At 33.8% G+C, this 18,652-nt stretch overlaps 1 protein-coding gene across 1 annotated transcript; it reads left to right on the forward strand.

Annotated features, from left to right (window-relative positions):
- The first annotated feature begins 13,417 nt into the window (after positions 1-13,417).
- LOC150007488 (glutamate-rich protein 6-like) lies at positions 13,418-16,581 on the forward strand. The gene is given in 5 exon segments (XM_090280819.1): positions 13,418-13,720; positions 13,723-13,875; positions 13,877-14,641; positions 14,785-15,024; positions 16,402-16,581. Coding segments are annotated over 5 exon segments (1,641 nt in total).
- Positions 16,582-18,652: the final 2,071 nt, after the last annotated feature.

Here is an 18,652-nt window from a genome sequence, read left to right on the forward strand (position 1 = left end):
TATTGTAAATGGCACAATGAACATAGGGGTGATAATGTTCTTTCAAATTAATGTTTTGGGTTTCTTTGGATATATACCCAGAAGTGAAATCACTGAGTCATAAGTCAGGATTATTTTGAAAATATATTTGAGAAAAGCTCGTTAAATCTCTGAGCATCAGGCAGATACAAATCTCTTTGTCAACAAAAAATATTAACCCTTTAATCTCTGACTCTTCAGAATTATCATGATATATTTAAGTTCAGGAGGGAAAAAGTTATTCAATTTCTCCTGAAACTATTATGAGCAGTCAATTTGTTTTAGTATTGAAGAGAGAACTATGTCTGCTTTTACTTTTGTAACAACTAGTTCTACTATTGAGCTTATTATAAGAATATATTATGCTCCTTTTACTAAGATAGAGTAATTGAAATAATTTTAAATTCATAATAAATATAAGGGCATAGTCATAGTTTTGGTACTAGAGGCCATTTTCAGTTATTTTTTAAATCTAATTTTTAATAAAGCAAGTTTTATATTGGCAGTAAGGTCAGTTGGAAATGAATTTATTACAGTGATGTTTTTCAAATAAAATTGATGCTTACCTTTGGTTTGAAAAATCAAAATAATTATGACATGGCAATCATATTGATCTTAAAAGAACATTACTCCCATAGAGAAACTAAGTTTAAAGTTTTTAAATAACCCAATTAGGGGCCTTTGTTAAAGAGAGGAAAAAAGATAAAAAAAGAAAAACCTGGCCAAATGATGACTAATTAGAATGACAGGCATTCTTCTGACTCATGGGGGAGTCACACTACCTAAGCAGTAAAAATAATGTCTCATTAGTCATTTAAACATTATTCCCAGGTTTCCATGAAATTGATATTTAATCACTTTCCCAGTGTACAGCAGGCACTTATTACACAGGGAAGACATGGGGAGTGTAAAGTTTTGAAAATTTCTGTCAATCTCTTCTCAATTTGAAGCATGATTCATTATAATGGGCCACCAGCGGCAAAGGGACACTGAATGGGAGCCTGTAATTAACTGCACTTCCTATTTTATTGATGCCATTTGCTGGGCTCTGAGATTGGATGGTGTATCCAGGCAGGGGGGTGTACCTTATGCATCATGCTGTACAGTACTCTAAGCTACATCTAAATCATATCAGCAGACATATTAGTCACAATTATAAATACTGGTTTTCTAAAATTTTGAGCTATTTATAAGTATTTGGAGACTAACTTTGCTACTCAGGATGGAACATGTAGATAAAATTAGTATCTAAAAGAAAATGTGTATCTAAAATTGGGGGCAACTCTGAACAGAATATAAATTTACCTTAAGATGATATAGCATAACAACTTCCTTTTAAAAATTGTCATTACACTTAATCTCTGATTGGTTCTTATGAAGTATGACTATTCTTGTAGAAGTATTCAATGCTATTTTACTCTTATTAATTACTTAAGATAAAATGAAAGTATAGTTGGAAGAGCTACTTTATTTTTCATTAAGTCCAAAACTTGTGCATATTGAAAACTATAAGAAACATCAACCCAGCAGCTATCTCTCCTCCTCTCAAAAGATAAAATTTTCTTTAAAAATTGTTTTACATTTAACTAAAGAGTATGGAAAAAGAACACCCTAAGTTCTTTCATTCAGTTACTCATTTAACAACCTCTGTGTCATGAATATAACCTGAAAAATCTTGTGGTAGGTCAGTTCATAAGATGATAGGATATTTTTATTGTCTAGTCTAATTAAAAAGCTCTATCTTTTAAATTTTTTTAAGTTTTTAATCTTTTTAGTGTTATTCTATTATAGTTATTCCAATTTTTCTCCTTTGCCCTCCTCTGCCCATCCCACCTCCCCAGTCTCGGTCAATTCCCACACTGTTGTCCATGTCTATGGGTCATTCGTACATGTTCTTTGACTAGTCTCTTACCCTTCTTTCCATCATTAAATATTTTCAAAAGGGAAATATAATCATGGCTTAGTTATCATACTTTATATTGCTGAGTTCATCTAATTTTGGTTTCCCATTCCCAGTCCACACCTGCAAAAAAACATTGTTTCATTGATATAGAAGTTTGGCAGGGAGACCTGGGCATTTCTTGCAAAATTAGTACAGAGTTGTTGTCCTTACAAAGCTCATATTCTAATGAGGGACATGAAAACTCTTGTAAGCAATGAAATGCACTGCATACTCCTCTAGCACATACAACTTCATTAACAAGTGTTAGAGCATTCTGAGCAACTTTTCATCTGAGACTCAGAAATAAGAAGTATTGATAAATATTTTAGAGCACCTCGTTTTTCAAATTGTTTTGTTAGTATGGTTGTGCAGAACACATTATTCTGGAAGTCCAGAAACCAGTTCTACTACAGCCACACTAAGCAAAACTGGGTAAACAATTACACTAAAATTTGATTTTAAGTATATTTTATTGATTATGTTATTACAGCTGTCCCACTTTTTCCCCCTTTGCCCCACTTCAGCCAGTACCCTTCTTCCCTCCAGCAATCTCCCCCCTTATTCATGCCCATGTGTCGTGCATATAAGTTCCCTGGCTTCTCCATTTCCTATAATATTTTTAACTTCACCCTGTCTATTTTGTACCTACCAACTATGCTTTTTAATTCCTGCACCTTTTTCCCCATTAACCTCCTTCCCCCTCTCGGCTGATGACCCTCCAAATGATCTCCATATTTTATAGAGTAGAAATAAAAATTAAATTTGCTTTGATTGAAAAAATAGAAATGTATTTTAAAAAGTCCTTCTGAAAATTGCATTATTATCTGAAATCCTCCCAAAAATTTAAAATCTTTTCTTAGTTAAAAACTTAAGAGAAAATATATATCCAATGTATAATTATTTCAAGATCCATGGCAAAGCCATAACATTATTGAAACCTCCTTTATGCCATGTAGCCTTTACAAATCATGTGCTAAAAGCAAGACCTAAATTTCACAATGAACATTCCAATTTTCTATTAAGTAAGAACCCTCTAAAGACCACAAAAGGGCCAAATTATCTAAAATATAAAGGGCTTATTATATTTCCACTAAATTATCAATTTTGTAAAACAATTAAACAGGGAAAGTCAATTAGTGTAAAAGTGGTCTTTAGAGTATAATCATTAGTTAGAAGCTCATTTGATAAGGTTAGGTTCAAATCTAATAAGTTAAAGCCCCAGCAGAACCATAATAGAGCCTTGGTGGCAGTTTTTAACAGTATCAGTCTCTAAATAGAAAGCACAAGAAATTAAGGAAATTAGAAAAACAGTTATTTTTGCCACAATCAACAAAATCTCTGTAGAGCTGTGTCAAGTAAGAATCCCTTTTTTTAAATTATTCACACTAAAAATGTATTTGAACAATGAATCAAAATTATTATTAGCTCCAGTTTCTTCCAATAGAGTACTAAGTGCTACAGGTTAAAAATAATGAACAGAAAAGGCAAAATATGAAATAAAGAAAACTCTTTGTAACTTTAGGAAAAATAAACCAACATTAACAGAATGAGAGCATGCAAGTCTGATAAACATGATTATCCCCTCTATTTTAACATTTTCAGCCTCTGGTAGTTATGCTCATTTATGTTCAGAAAAAATATTCTTCAAGTAAAAATAAAACAATTTTAAGAAGTCAAATGGTTTATACAAATATATATCTGTTTACATAAGTGTAAACTCACCTAAATATTGGAACAAAACTTCTGGATTACTAAACCAGTTGTTTTTTTATACAAAATTGGTCAATTTCCAGAAAAAGAAGATGTAGCCTAATGAATGCTAATTTCTTGACCTATTTGAATAAAGGAAAAGTTACTATATATATATATATATATATGATGGAAAGTAATACAATAATTAATAAATAATACTGAGTAAAGTTTGTTTTCCATGTACTCACAACTGTAAACCTACTTTTGCATATATAGGTTAAAATAAGGTCACCTTATTTATGTTTTTGCCTTTTTGCCTCAGTTATATACATTTCCCTGAATAGACATGAATAAAAATGATATATTACAAATCAGAAAAATTATGTTCTCTGATCACCACTTTCTTCCATCTTTACAAATTCTGTCTTTTGACTTCTAAAGGAAGTAGATAATTGACATGATTCTGGGCATCTACTCATCTCAGTACATCCACAGTCAAAAAAAGGACAGCTTGGTCATTAGAGAACATTAGTGAATGACAATGTCTCCTACACCTCCCTACACAAATATGCTCTTCAAATTATTATGAGTTATAAACAGTTATCTGCCTCTTCCTTTTATTTCTCTATTACATCATGTGCATATATTTTATGGTTCACTTTTAAATACTTCTATAACTTAATAATGTTTTTTGACACTTATTTTTGAAGTATCTGTCTTTGTTATGTTAAAGTATTTTAAGTGGCTCTTTTGTTCTTTTCTGTAACAATGTTCTGAGGCTACATCTTGTTAATATGGTTGCATAAATAATCATGCCAGATCCCTCAGGTAATTAAAAGTAAAATAAAATGAGCATCTGTTTATACAAATTTATACTGTGAGTGATAATATGAAGGTTAAAGGTTAACATAGAAAAATTAGACATGGTGCTTGAACACAAAATGAATTATTACATGGCTATGTAATTTTATTGCTTCCACTTAGTTAATTATGCTGTATATCAAACTAATGGTTAAATCGGCAAACTCTTATTTCAGTGTCCTATTCATACAACTATAAATTACTCCATATATCTAAAATTGTGAGTAGCCATAAATCTCATAGCAAGACGTAATAACAAAATACAGTTTTCTCACTACTTGAGAACTCCACAAATGTACTTTTAAAATATATTTCAAAAGAACTCTAGCAGTCACAGCTTAATAAATTTAAATGCTTCAATACATAAAGAAAATGTGTGTCTATTCTCTATAGCTATAGAACAAAATTCCTCAAAAATTAGTGACAAAAATGACAACCTCTAATTTATTTGCTTACAGTTCTGCAATTGGGGTGGCAACAGCCCATCTGTGTCCCCGTGGTGTCAGCAGGGTGGCTTTACTGGGATTGGACAATCCACTTCTTAGATGGCCTCTCTCATGTTTCTGGAGAGTTAGTGTATGCTGGCAACTCAGAACAGCTGAAGCTGTTGTTTGAGTCTTTGGTCTTTCTGTGGCCTCTCCATTTGGGTAGATTGGATGGACAACGGTGGCTCTGAGTAGTCAGACTTCTTACAGGTTGGCCGATGTGCCCCAGAGCACAAAAATGTAATATGCCACCCCTTCTTAAGCCTTTGATTCTCAACATCCTTCAATTCTTCTGAATTCTATTAGTTCAAGCTGGTCACCAGCCAACTCAGATTTAATTGGGTGGGTATTACACAGATGTATGAATACTGGCACCCTAAAATATTCTACCTCAACTAACAATTTCCTATACAGTTCCCAGTAGTATAAACCAATATTTTTATGGCTAGCATCAATTTAATTTCAACTTTATACATATACAGATGTGGGCCCAAATTTTCCAAAAGATGAATGTCAAGATAGCTAAACTTAAATGCTTTTAAAGAGCAATAGGAAGTCCTAAGGCAGAATTTTCTGTATTTCATCCATATTCCCCTTGTAATTAAATTTTGTTTTTAGATCTATTTATCACCCTATGAAATTAACACACTTGACAACAGAAGAAAGCTGATGTAGCCACTGAGTTCCTGTTACTTGAGAAAATGTAGTAACATCTATGTCCTCTCTCATATTCTATTTCTGCAGTAGGCTTTTTATAGCCATCAAAATAGTCGTGTTGAGATAAGTTATTTATTTAAAAGGTAATTCCTTAGAATTTTGTTCAGTAAAAGTGGTTAAAACTTATGTATAAAAATTTATTTAATGGTCACTAACTGGATGAAGTTAAAATGTTCCAAAAGTTTTCACAGTTTAAAAACTTGGGCAGTCATGATACATGTCAGTTACTAATCCAAACAACACAGCCTGCACTGAAGCAAAGTCAAAGGCAAAATTAAACATTATCCTGAATGGAAGTTGTTAGAAAGCACAGAGAGCATGTAAAATATTAGAACACAGAAGATGGGGGAGGTGAAGTGAAATTCAGACATATGAGAAGAGCTGTAAAGAAATTCATAACATCTAACATTATTGAGCACATAGTATGTATCAAGCACATTATCTATATCATTTACTAAATTAAAGTAAGCCTGCAACCCACCACTGGTTGCGATGCTTGCACAAAAGAACAAAGAAAAAGAGATGAGAGGAGGCAATACTGTCTAAATGGAGGAGCAGGGGCAATGGTGAGAGTGGTCTTTGCTCACAGTTCAGTTGTTATTAGCACATCAGCTAAAATAGGTTAGATAGATTCATTGGCAAAAAGAGAGAAACTCATGGAACATGGGGACTATTTTGTAAAGGTGAGTGAAGGGTTCAGATAAAGAAACAATGAGTTTGGGGTGACAGAGTAGCTATTACAAAAGTATGGCATAGGAATTGGGATCCAAAACTAGACAAGAGGTGCTGATTAGAGAAAAATCTCAAAGACAAAATCATCTCACAAGAGTAGAAAGTAATAGAAGGAAAAGAACAAAATTACAAAGAGTCAGCATTAAGGAAAACAACGTACAAGAGAAGAAGAAAAGAGGAATGACTGAAAAGATGAAAAAAACAAAATATAAACACTTTCTTAAAAATAAGAAAATAACAAATGTTGATAGTGTCTTAAGCCACACGAAGAAAATGCAGACATGTGATCAACAATACCAAATGCAATCAAGGCTATGAAAGGACAATCCACATTGCCTGTTTAATTTTCATTTTGGTGTGATATCTTTGGAATGATTAATTTAGATGTGTTTTTCCAATACATCTTTATGGTAAGAGCTCAGTTTGATAATATATTAATCCACTATATTTCTCAGAAATGGTTTCCATGATGTATTTCTATAATGGTAGTACTGTCCAATGTGTTATGGATGATGTAGCAAATGAAGTTTCTGCTTAATTACTCAATTAAAACACTTTCTGATTGTAATATAGTGACTGACTACACATAAAATAATCTATATTTTCTTACACTATATAAATAACAACCTGGATAGAAGTATTACATAATTAACAGCAAAGGGATATAATTAAGAACATTCTATTATTTTCCCTTAAAAATAACAGCATCTTGATTTTAATTCATGATATTTATTGTGACAAATTAGCCTCATAGAGTAGCTGGCATAAAAGCACTTTCATTAAGAATCTACTATTTACATTTAAAAACATAATTGTTGTTTTGGTATTACCCTATACTATTTAAAATATTTGAATTATATTTTTAAATACTTTTTAGACTCTTAGTCTAGGACAATAACCATTTTACTCAATATGTACCACAAACCAGCTATTGTTCTAAGTTATATACAAGTGTTAACTTATTTTAATTCTCACAAATCTCCAGAAAGGTTATATGATTTTTTAAGAATAAGAAACTAAGGCTCTGAAAAGTGAACATTTGATTTGCTCTAAGATTCAAAACCAGGAAGTGATGAGAATCAGTATTCACATTCAGACTATCTGTTAAGAAATGTATTCTTTACCACCGTAGATGATAAGACACCAGGTAACAGGGTAAACTGGCTTCTTAATTATTTTGACAGAAAGTTTAGGAACAAGTATAGTGCTGAGTTAAGTCATGTGATTTGTACTTACAAAAATGCCTTTTTAGAGCCTATTGATAATGTTCTTGAATACATCAGGGAGGTCCTTTAATACTCCTCAGATAAACAATTAAGGTATTAGTCCTAAGGTCTGGAAACCAAAGACTTTATCAGAGTAGCTACTCTCCAGGGACCTAAGCCGGTGATGAACTTCCTCTGCCTTCCACTGCTGCTTGCCTGGTAGATCAGAACCTTGAAACCCTGTGGATGGCCTTTGCCATCAGTCTTTTTGAACACTGACTTTAAACGGTTCTGATGAAGACAAAGGAATTCACATGGGACTAAAGAACAAACCAATAAAAGAAGTTCTCATAAAATATTTATGAAAAATAAGAAGCCCATGTTTGCCCTTTATAACCACAACTGATCTTCACAAATCTCTAGCACATAGTGACTTCACCTAACCCTTAGTCCTCTAATTCATCCTTAGCAATGTTCTACTCCATCCTATAACCACCGGTGATCTGGCCTCAAACAGTCAAGGGAAATATCTAATAAAAATTGTGAATAAATTAAGTGAATCCATGCATAATATTTAACAATATTAAATGACTTTTATCTCCATATCTTTTGAAAAAAGTAATATGTTTATTCATTGAAAATAAGTTTAGAAAGTTTAAAACCTTTCATAAGGCTACTCTGTAATTTGTTTTTTTAACTGCTAGAACAAATTAATTTTGGAACATATTTTTAGACTTATAAACACACACATGTACACAAATTCAAGTGCTTGCTAACACTTAAAATATCTAGAATGGCTGAATATTTTATTATTATTTTCATTTGCTATATTTTCAAAGAAGTTTAACGTATATTTAAGGCATAGATTATTTGGGCAATCTGATGAGCATTCTTTTCTGCATATGAAGTCTGTCTAGAGTGTATCAAATCATGTGATATGAAAAATAGAGACATTTATTGAAGAAGATGCAATATACAAGAAACATTGTACATAGGACAATGATGTCTCAGTCCTCTTCAAAGTAGGCACCTAGGGACCTCACACAGTTCTTGCCATGACCTGCCCCATTGTATTTTCCTGAATCTCATCAAAAGCCTGACATTTCTTCCCTTTCAAAGGTCATTTTAGTTTTGGGAAAAGCCAGAAGTCATGGAGTGCCAAATCTTGTTCATTGGTAGTGGTTTGAATTAAGTCATTAGCAATTGCAGCACGATGTTACTTCTGCTCTGGTATCAGAGCCACAGAACAAATTTTGCCATGACACATTTCATGCCAAGATCCAGCATCAAAATCTCAGACATCGTAGTTTATGAAACCCCCAGAGCAGCTTCTAGTTCTTGCACTGTCAGTTACTGATCTTTGTTGATTACAGCTGGTACACATTCAGTGTTCTCATTTGTGCTACTTCTTGCATCCTTCCAGAACACAAATCACTTTCAACAGATTCTCAACCAACTCTGAAATGTTTGTGCTACACTTTTATTTGCACTGCACTCATTGCATCATCCCCAAAAGCCTTGTGAATCCTCCAAAGAGTTTCCACAGAGGAATGTTCAAACTTAATGCAAAATTTGATGCAGATTCATTGCTCTACTCACTCAGTCATTTTGAATGTGACAGCTACACAATACACCTCCCCATTCAACAGACGTCTACTGCTTCCACTGTAACTAATACAGTGAAGTCATCGTTGTTTACCCATGTGCATTCTAGTATACTCTCTTTGGCTGCCAGGTTATATCAATGTTGTGTAAACTGTTCTAGTTATATAAGCAATGACTGGACTTTTTCCAGACAGACCACATATATGTATTTTATTATAGTAAGTGATTATTTGTAAACATGTTTAGGTATACATATTTGTACATTTCTGTTATCCTATATATTTAATTTTTCCATGTGTTGCTACATTGTTCTTTTAAATTGACATAATTTACATTTCCACTAACATTGTTTTTAAGGGAACATATACTCACACTTTTACAAACAATAGACATTAGTTATCTTTAAAAATGTTATAGCATTCCCTTGTTTACTTTAGTGAGATTTTGAGTCATGGGAAGTAAAGAAATAGAACAATTATCATCCCCAAACTAAAGTCAGAATAATTTACTACACTAATTTGAAATGTTTTTTATAATTCTCATTTATTTTTATTTAAATATATCAAATTAAACATTTTTGTTAATCTCTAAACTATCTGTGAGTTTTATTAAAGGACACAGATTTTCTAAGTAATTTTTCAATGTATAAAGAACACAGGATGTATTTTCCTGTATTTATACCTTTTTTATATTTGTTTTTATTATTGACAATACTGTTGATGTCCCCATTTTCCCCCTTTGCCCAACTCCACCCATCTCCTGCACCCCCTCCCTCTGGTCATCACCACACTGTTGACTATGTCCATAGGTTATGCATATATGATTTTTGGCTAATTCCTTCCTCTTCTTTTTATTCAGTTCCTCCCTTATCCCTTGCCTCTGACAGCTGTCAGTCTGTTCCATGTACCCATGCCTCTGTTTCTATTTTATTCCTCAGTTTATTGTGTTAATTAGATTCCACATATAAGTAAGATCACATGGTATTTATCTTTCTCTTACCGGTTTATTTCAGTTAGCATGGTAATCTCCAGTCCATCCATGATGTCACAAAAGGTAAAAGTTCTTTCTTTTTATGGTCATATTGTATTCTATTGTGTAAATGTCCCATATTTGTTTTATCTACTCATCTACTGATGGACACTTAGGCTGCTTCCAGATCTTGGCTATTGTAAATAATGCTACTATGAACATAGGCATGCATTTATTCTTTCTGATTACTTTTTCAGGTTTCATAGGATATATTACCAGAAGTGGGATTGCTGGGTCAAATGGTAGTTCTATTTTTAAGTTTTTGGAGAAACTCCATTCTGTTTTGTACAGTGGCTGCACCAGTCTGCATTCCCATCAACAGTGCACTAGGGTTCCCTTTCCTCCACATTCTTGCCAGTACTTGTTTGTTGATTTATTAATAATAGTCATTCTGGCAGGTGTGAGATAAGATCCCCTTGCTTTAATTTGCATCTCTCTGATGATCAATACCACTGAGCATCTTTTCATATGTGTATTGGACATCTGCATGTACTCTTTGGAGAAGTATGTATTCTGGTCCATTGTCTATTTTTTTAATTGGATTGTCTTTCTGGTGTTGAATTGTATAAGTTCTTTATATTTTTTGGAAATTAACCCTTTATCAGATGTATCACTGGTAAATATGTTCTTCCACACTGTGGACTCCCTTTTCATTTTGTTGATAGTTTCTTTTGCTATGCAGAAGCTTTTCAGTTTTATATATTTATACCTTTAAAAAAAAGTTGGTCAGGCTTTTATAAATATTTTTAATATAGAGAGAATCAAAACCCTTAACATTAAAAGGAAAATTACACCTAAACATATATTTTTATTCACAAGCAAAACTCAGCATCCAGGGTTCTGTAAAAGTGAAATTAAGATGAAGCTACATCTTGCATTTGTTGGTGGTGACATAGTAATGCTGAGGGTTGAATCTTGTTTACTGAAGGCTAAAACACAAACATGCTTCAACTTCAGCAGAAGACATTACTCTCACCTGAGTTTAACTATTACTATTCCAAAGAAAACGCTCATAGGAAGTTCAAAAAAAAGAACTGCCTCATTCAAAAAGAAAAAAGTAAAAAACAAAGTAAGAGACAAGGGTGGTTCTGCAAGGTGCTCAGGATGAACTTTAATCATTCATTCTTTTCAACTACCATTCAGAAGGATCCCAAAAGAGCTACACCTTAAACAAATTTGGAAGGCCTGATAGCCAAAGCCACTGCTTCTGACGTACCTATCCACTTTGGCATAGAAAGTTCACTACTATTTCTGAACAATGTATTTTATACATTAAATATTATATGTTATTTTGTGTATATGTATATATAAAGACTATGTATCTTAAATATAAATAAAACATATATAAACATATATAATATATAATATAAATGGATACAGACATAAATAAATACATATGTCATGGGTTTATTTAGAATATATATATTATTTCAACTTTCATAAGGAATAAGTGACAAATATAATTTTATATATTTAAATTATACAATGTGATTTTATATATGTATATGAATAATTACCAGTGTTGACATAATTAACATATCCAATCCACCTCACATAATTATTTTTTGTAATGAGAATATTTAAGATATGCCTTCAGCAAATTTAAGGTACACAATACCCTATTATTAACTATCATCACAATACTGCACATTCAATCCTCAGAACTTATTCATCTTATAATTGAAAGTTTATATCCTTTGACCTGTATCTCCCCATTTTCGTTTCCACCAAGCTAATGGTAACCGCTATTATATATTCTGTTTCTATGAAATGGATCTTTTTTTGACTCTACATATAAATGATACTATAAAATATTTGTCTTTATATAGGTTATTTCACTTAGTACAATAATCTTCAAGTTTATCCATGTTGTTACAAATAGCTGGATTTCCTTCTTTTTTTTCTACTTTTTAATTTTTGTTCTATTACAGTTGTGCTATCTTTCCCCCATTACTCTCCCCTGCCCCACCCACCTGCCTCCTCTCCCACTGTCAATCCCCATCCTGTTGTCCATGTCCATGGGTCATTTACATTAGTCCCTTGACTAAACCCCTTCTTTTTATGGTTCAGTAATATTGTGTGTGTGTGTGTGTGTGTGTGTGTGTGTAGTGTGTAGTGTGTGTGTGTCACAGTCATTTACATTAGTTCCTTGACTAGACCCTTTCTTTTTATGGTTCAGTAATATTATATGTGTGTGGTGTGTAATGTGTGTGTGTCATAGGTTTTGTTTGTTTGTTTGTTTGTTTTAATGCATTCGTCCTTATAAAGACAGGCTGTTTCTATAACTTGGCTATTGTGAATAATGCTACTATAAACATAGGAGTATAGATATTGCTTCAAGATAATGATTTTGTTTCTTTGAATATATACTGGATTTCTGTATCATATAGCTGTTTGATTTTTAATTTTGAGGAACTGCCTTCCTGTTTTTCATAATGGTTGTACAATTTACATTTCCAACAACATTGCACAAGGAGTACCCTTTTCTTCACATCCTTGCCAACATATTGATTGTCATAACAGGTGTGAGGTTATATATCATTGTGGTTTTGAATTGCACTTTTCTTACGACTAATAATGTTGAGCACTTTTTCATGTACCTGTTGGCCATTTGTATGTCTCCTTTGTAAAAATGTCTGCTCATTTTCTCTGTCCATTTTTAAGTGGATTATTTTATTTTTATTTTATTTTATTTTTCAGATGACCTAAAGAGAAAACTCTAAATACACCAAGGAAAAACTGTTAGAACTAGTAAATTAATTCAGTAAAGTTTTAGGATACATAAATCAATATACAAAATCAGTTTATTTCAATACATTAACAAACTATCTGAAAATAAATTTAAAAAGCAAGCTCATTTTCAATAACATCAAAAATAAGAAAATACGTAAGAATAAATTTAACCAGGTTGGTGAAAGACCTATATGCTAAAGATATTGATAACATAAATTGAAAACACCATTAAATAAAAAGGTATCCAGCATTCCATGATCAGAAGATTTAGTATTGTTTTAATATGTATACTACCCAAAGTCCAGGGAAACCGACACACAACAGAGCGCAGTCCCCTGCCTGGACTCATCACTAAGGCAGCTGTGCAAGCCTAGCCGTGATCCCGCTTCCCTTGTGCCATGGCTAACTTGCACTGGCATCTCAGATTCAGGAATCCAGAGAAGGAGGAGGGCAAGAAGGAGGAAGAGGAGAAGGAGGTGGAGCTGGGAGTGGAGGAGGAGAAGGCGGCAGAGGAGGAGGAGACGGGCGTAGAGGTCCATGAGACGTTTGGCGATGAGGACTTACGGAAAATTATAGACCTCAGTGACAGCACTGATGACGATCCCAAGGCATTACGTCTCCGCTTCACCAGCATCTCGAGCCCCAGCCTGAGCCCGACGCAGACGCCCAGCGAGACTCCTGCAACGCTCAGCCAGACCCCAGCAACCACAGCAGCAGCTCGCCCTCCAGTGTCTCCTCCCAGAAAAGTTTTCCTAAGATATTTCAGACATTTAGGAAAGACACATCTGAAATAACTTCAGATAGGACAACCTATCAAAGTTCATATTCAGGAATTCCAATATCAGTCCAAACAGAAAAAAAGTTGGCTTCCAGACTTGTCCAGCAAAAAGAAGCTTGGAATGAAAACACCCTCTATAACAAAAGGAACTGAATGTGAAAATGCAGCTGCTAAGTTAAGAGAAAAATGGGTAATTAATCCAGAAGAGTCAAAATTGAGTATTTTGTGTGAGCTGGAGTTTAAGGAAGACTTCATAACACTGTTTGAGCCTTCTCTGAGGACATTATCCAGCATCGGGCCACCATCCTTTCTGGCATTCAAACAAGAGAGTTCCAACTTAGGCACTGACTTCCAGGAAGAAGAGGAGGAGATATTGCTCAAGTGTGAATTCTGTGGGAGTGATCTAAGAACATTTCTTTCCATTGTGGATGTTTATTCTGACAACAGTAGCTGTAAACCAATAGAACATGCCCTCTGTTGTAGTTATTTCCAAAATCTGATTGACTGCATCTATGAGAAAAAACTAAAAATCCAAAGCTCTAAAGCTGAATTAATTTGTATCAACCCTCATGCAGCCCATGGCACTGAAATTGATAGACTCAAAGCAAAGGAAAAAGCCCTGCGGAGAAAACAGGAGCAAAAAATGGCCAAATATCTGGCAGTAAAAACAAATGAACATACTAATTTCTCTGAAGAAGATTCAAAACACTTTAAAACAATTTCTTATCAACTTTCTGTGGATATTCCAAAAAAAGAGATAACTGATGACAGACGATTTGATTTTCAATTAGATGAAAAGAACATATCCATTGCTTGCTGTGATTCTAGGACAGCATGTGGAAAGGTCAAGAAAATATGCCCCCAAAAGACATTGTTTGGCAAAAGCAAAGAGAGCTTGTCACTAATAGTCCCTCATTAAAGAAAATTCTAAAGAATGTTCTTTGTGTCATTGGATAGTCTGATATTCAAGAAAGATGAAGAACAAAGAAAATTGTGAGAAATGAGCTCTTGGAGAAGCACTATAAACATGGGAGCAAGTTTCTGACTTCATTTCCAGATGGAACAACACAAATATTCTACCCATCTGGAAACCTAGCCATCATCCGAGTGCCCAACAAGATAAATGGTTTCACTTGTATAGTCCAAGAAGACATGCCCACTAACCCTGCCATCCTGGCAGTGCTGGATTCTTCTGGCAGAAGTTCCTGCTATCATCCCAATGGAAATGTCTGGTTACTACCATTAACAGAGAGGCAAAACTCTGACTCCAAAAAACCTCCGCTGCCTTGCGGCATACCTCTTCAGGGGAAGGGCTAGGGGAGTAAACCCCGACAGAAAATCCGGAGGCGGAGTCCCTAAGGCGGTTTGACATTGTAGTCAACACCGGCAACTCCTGCGGCGCACCTGAAGCCAAGCTGTATTGACTCCGTCTTTCCCTTGGACCCTTCAGCTGCGAAGAGAGGGGGGTTCTGCTGCTTGGGCAACAGCAGACCCTCCATATCGCCCCGCCCAGGCTCTGTAGCTTCAGCTTCACTGGAGAGGACACTCCAGCGTCATCGCAAGATGTCGATCCAACACGGGAGGAGACAGATGCCGTGTCACTCCCGAGTCGGACTGCACAGCCATTCTCGGCGGTGCGGATGGACTCTTAAGAAGCTACACCATCGTCTCTCGAGACGGACGGCTGCCAACGACGACGACGACGACTACCCAAAGCACTCTACAGATTCAATGCAGTTATTGTCAAAGTTCCAATGGCATTTTTTGCTGAAATAGAAAAAATAAATATAAAATTTGTATCAAGCTACAAAAGACATCACATACCCAAAGCAATCTTAAGAAAGAAGAACAAAACTGAAGGAATCGCCCTTCTTGATGCCAAAGTATGTTACAAAGCTGCAGTAGTTACAAGAATATGGTACTGGGTTAAAAACAGGCACATGGACCTATGGAACAGAATAGGGGCCCAAAACTAAAGCACATAGCATTAATTAATCTTTGATAAGGGTGCCAAGAATATCCAATAAGGAAAGGATAGTCTCTTCAATAGATGGTGTTGGGAAAACTTTATCTCCACATGTAAAAGAATGACAATGGACCCCTGTCTTACATCACTCAAAAAAAATTAACTCAAAATTAACTAAAGACTAAATATAAGACCCGAAACAGTAAAGCTCCTAAAAGAAAATATAGAGAAAAAGCTACTTGACAATTGTGTTGGCAACAATTTTTTGGATAAGGCACCAAAGCACAAGTAATATAAACTAAAATATCAAACTAAAATGTTCTGCACAGCAAAAGAAACAATCAATAAACTGAAAAGGTCACTTGCACAATGGGAGAAAAGCTTTGCAAATTATATATCTGACAAGATGTTAATATTCAAAATCTATATATTTTGCATGTATATACATCTGTGTTTATATATGTGTGTAATATATACATATATATTGTCAATAATATGCTTATTATTGCAAGACGGGGCACCCGCACACTACCATCTCGATGTTAGATCCTACCTTGATGAGATTGTGCCAAACAGGTGGATTGGATGAAGGGGTTTCATACAATACCCTGTGCGTTCACCAGACCTCATACCACTAGACTTTCTATGCTATGAAACCTGCAACAGTTGCTGAATTGAGAGCAGCCATTGAACGAGATTGCACACAAATACCAAACAAAATGTTTCGTGATGTTTGCGATTCCAGTGCCTCACATTGTCAGCAGTGCCTGGACCAGAACAGATGTCAGTTTGGAAACAGGCGTGGACAAAACAATTAAATAATGTCTGTAGATTCTATTATATTTTGAAAATGAAATGTATTTTAATAAACACCGACTTTATAATTATTTAAAGGGTGTATACATTTTTTGGGACACCCTGTATATCAATAAAAAATGGCTTCAAGATATAAATAAATGTGAGATTTTATCTAAAATGTGAGATTATTGTATTCTTTTTTTTTTTAATGAAACTTTAAGCCTTGAAAGAGAGAAAACAGAATGAGCAATGATTTTGTCTAGTAGTATCAGATAGCTACTATTTGGCCAATCACTCAAAGGATTTTAGATTGTTTCAATGAGACTAAAAAGAAGACCAAACAATAAATGATGCAAATTTATATTTCAAAATTTTTATTTTCAATGTTTATATATACACATTAAACTTAATTAAATTATAATTGCATGTATAAATTTATTAAACTTCAGTATTTAAAATAAATACTACATTTTAGCAGAAATGCATTTATCTAGTAATCTTATACTATTTTAAACCATTCTCCTATTTAACTATGTGTTTTACTGTCATGCAAAGTACTTTCAATAAAAATTTAAAAGAATAGCAATTCTTCCAATGGGTCATCCTGACTTTTCTGGTTCAGCCCTGAAAAAGCAAGAAGATGAGGCATATTTTTGCCTCCTTATTGCTGGACAAGAGTACTAGGTAACCAGCCAGACTCATTTCTATTACAGGTGGTGTTGTTAATTTTACAAAGCTGGAAAACAAAGTAAAACAACCTGAATTAAGCACTACTGAAAAAAAGAGAAAAGCTGTCCTCAATCAGATGTTGTATACATAATAGCATGTTTCACAATTACTTACCTAAATCACTAAAGAAATATATATTTCTCTGAAAATACTTACATGTTAAGATTTACTAAAATTGTAATACATCTTAAAATGACAATTACTGCTGTAATAAATATTTTAACCAGGGTTCAGAAAATTGGAGATGCATAATATCTTCAAACTAGTAAATTTTTTTTCTCACCATTCTTGTAAGTCTGATCACCCTATTGCGACCAAGTGTCTTTGATCCAGGTCACTCATGATGTCAACAAAGGATGACAGAGCTGCTGTGGTCAGTTGACAGTAAACAGGAAGTAAGCAAGATATTTGTCATATAATGCTATATATAACTTAGGCATATTTTTCTGTTAATTAAGAGCTATCCTGATAACTCAGATTTGGTCACAACTCTGCCTCTTGCAGATAATTTTTGCATCCTGAAAGGACTGAGCAGATTGGAGTTGGAACATGCCAGAAAATATAATTATGTTAAATTAGTGAACTGAGGGATTGAGCATGCATCTGAAACACAATATAAAAAATTATTACTCTGAGGTAATAGTTTCAATAGTATGTTATGCCACTCAAAACACCAAAGAAAACTCGTATACATTAATAGTAACAAAGCAGCAACATGGTTAATACTATTTGCCTATTAACTTTATGTTGCATAATAGTTATATAATGCTGTGAAAATGCTTATTTACAATGAAAGGTAATGACTACAATAACACTTTATTCAATGCTTTAATTTGTCTCATGAATCACCCAGACCAATGTAATTGCATTGTTAAGATGACACTATTGAATAAACAGGTCATGCACAAATGGAGTGGGTCTACTTAACTGGGCCATGTTAAGTTCTTCTATGAAAGGATCTTCTGAATAGTTTAGCCTAAATGTACCTTATTATCAGCTCTCTGAGGGAATGTATAATGAGTTCTGCGAATTTATACATTAAACTAAAAACTGTAATGCTGATTGAATTACAAAACTAAAAGGGGATTGAGGGAGTCTTGCTGGGTTTAAAAGTACTATATTAATTGCTAGAAAATATTTATTCCTATTGCACTAATAGCTTATGCTATGAGATATAACTTGATAATAAAATGTGAGCTATATTTAGTCATATAAAATGTTAATGAAATATTCCATGTAAATCAATGGCTACATGGAAAGGTTTTGAAAGACCACTGGGGATTTTAATGATTGTGGTATATATTTCAACAGTCATGCAATGACACAATGTTGATTTGCACTACAGAGAAAATGAAAGCAATT

This window comes from Furipterus horrens, unplaced genomic scaffold (genome assembly GCF_987537825.1).
Source record: "Furipterus horrens unplaced genomic scaffold, mFurHor1.1.pri manual_scaffold_6, whole genome shotgun sequence".
Taxonomy (NCBI): Eukaryota; Metazoa; Chordata; class Mammalia; order Chiroptera; family Furipteridae; genus Furipterus; species Furipterus horrens.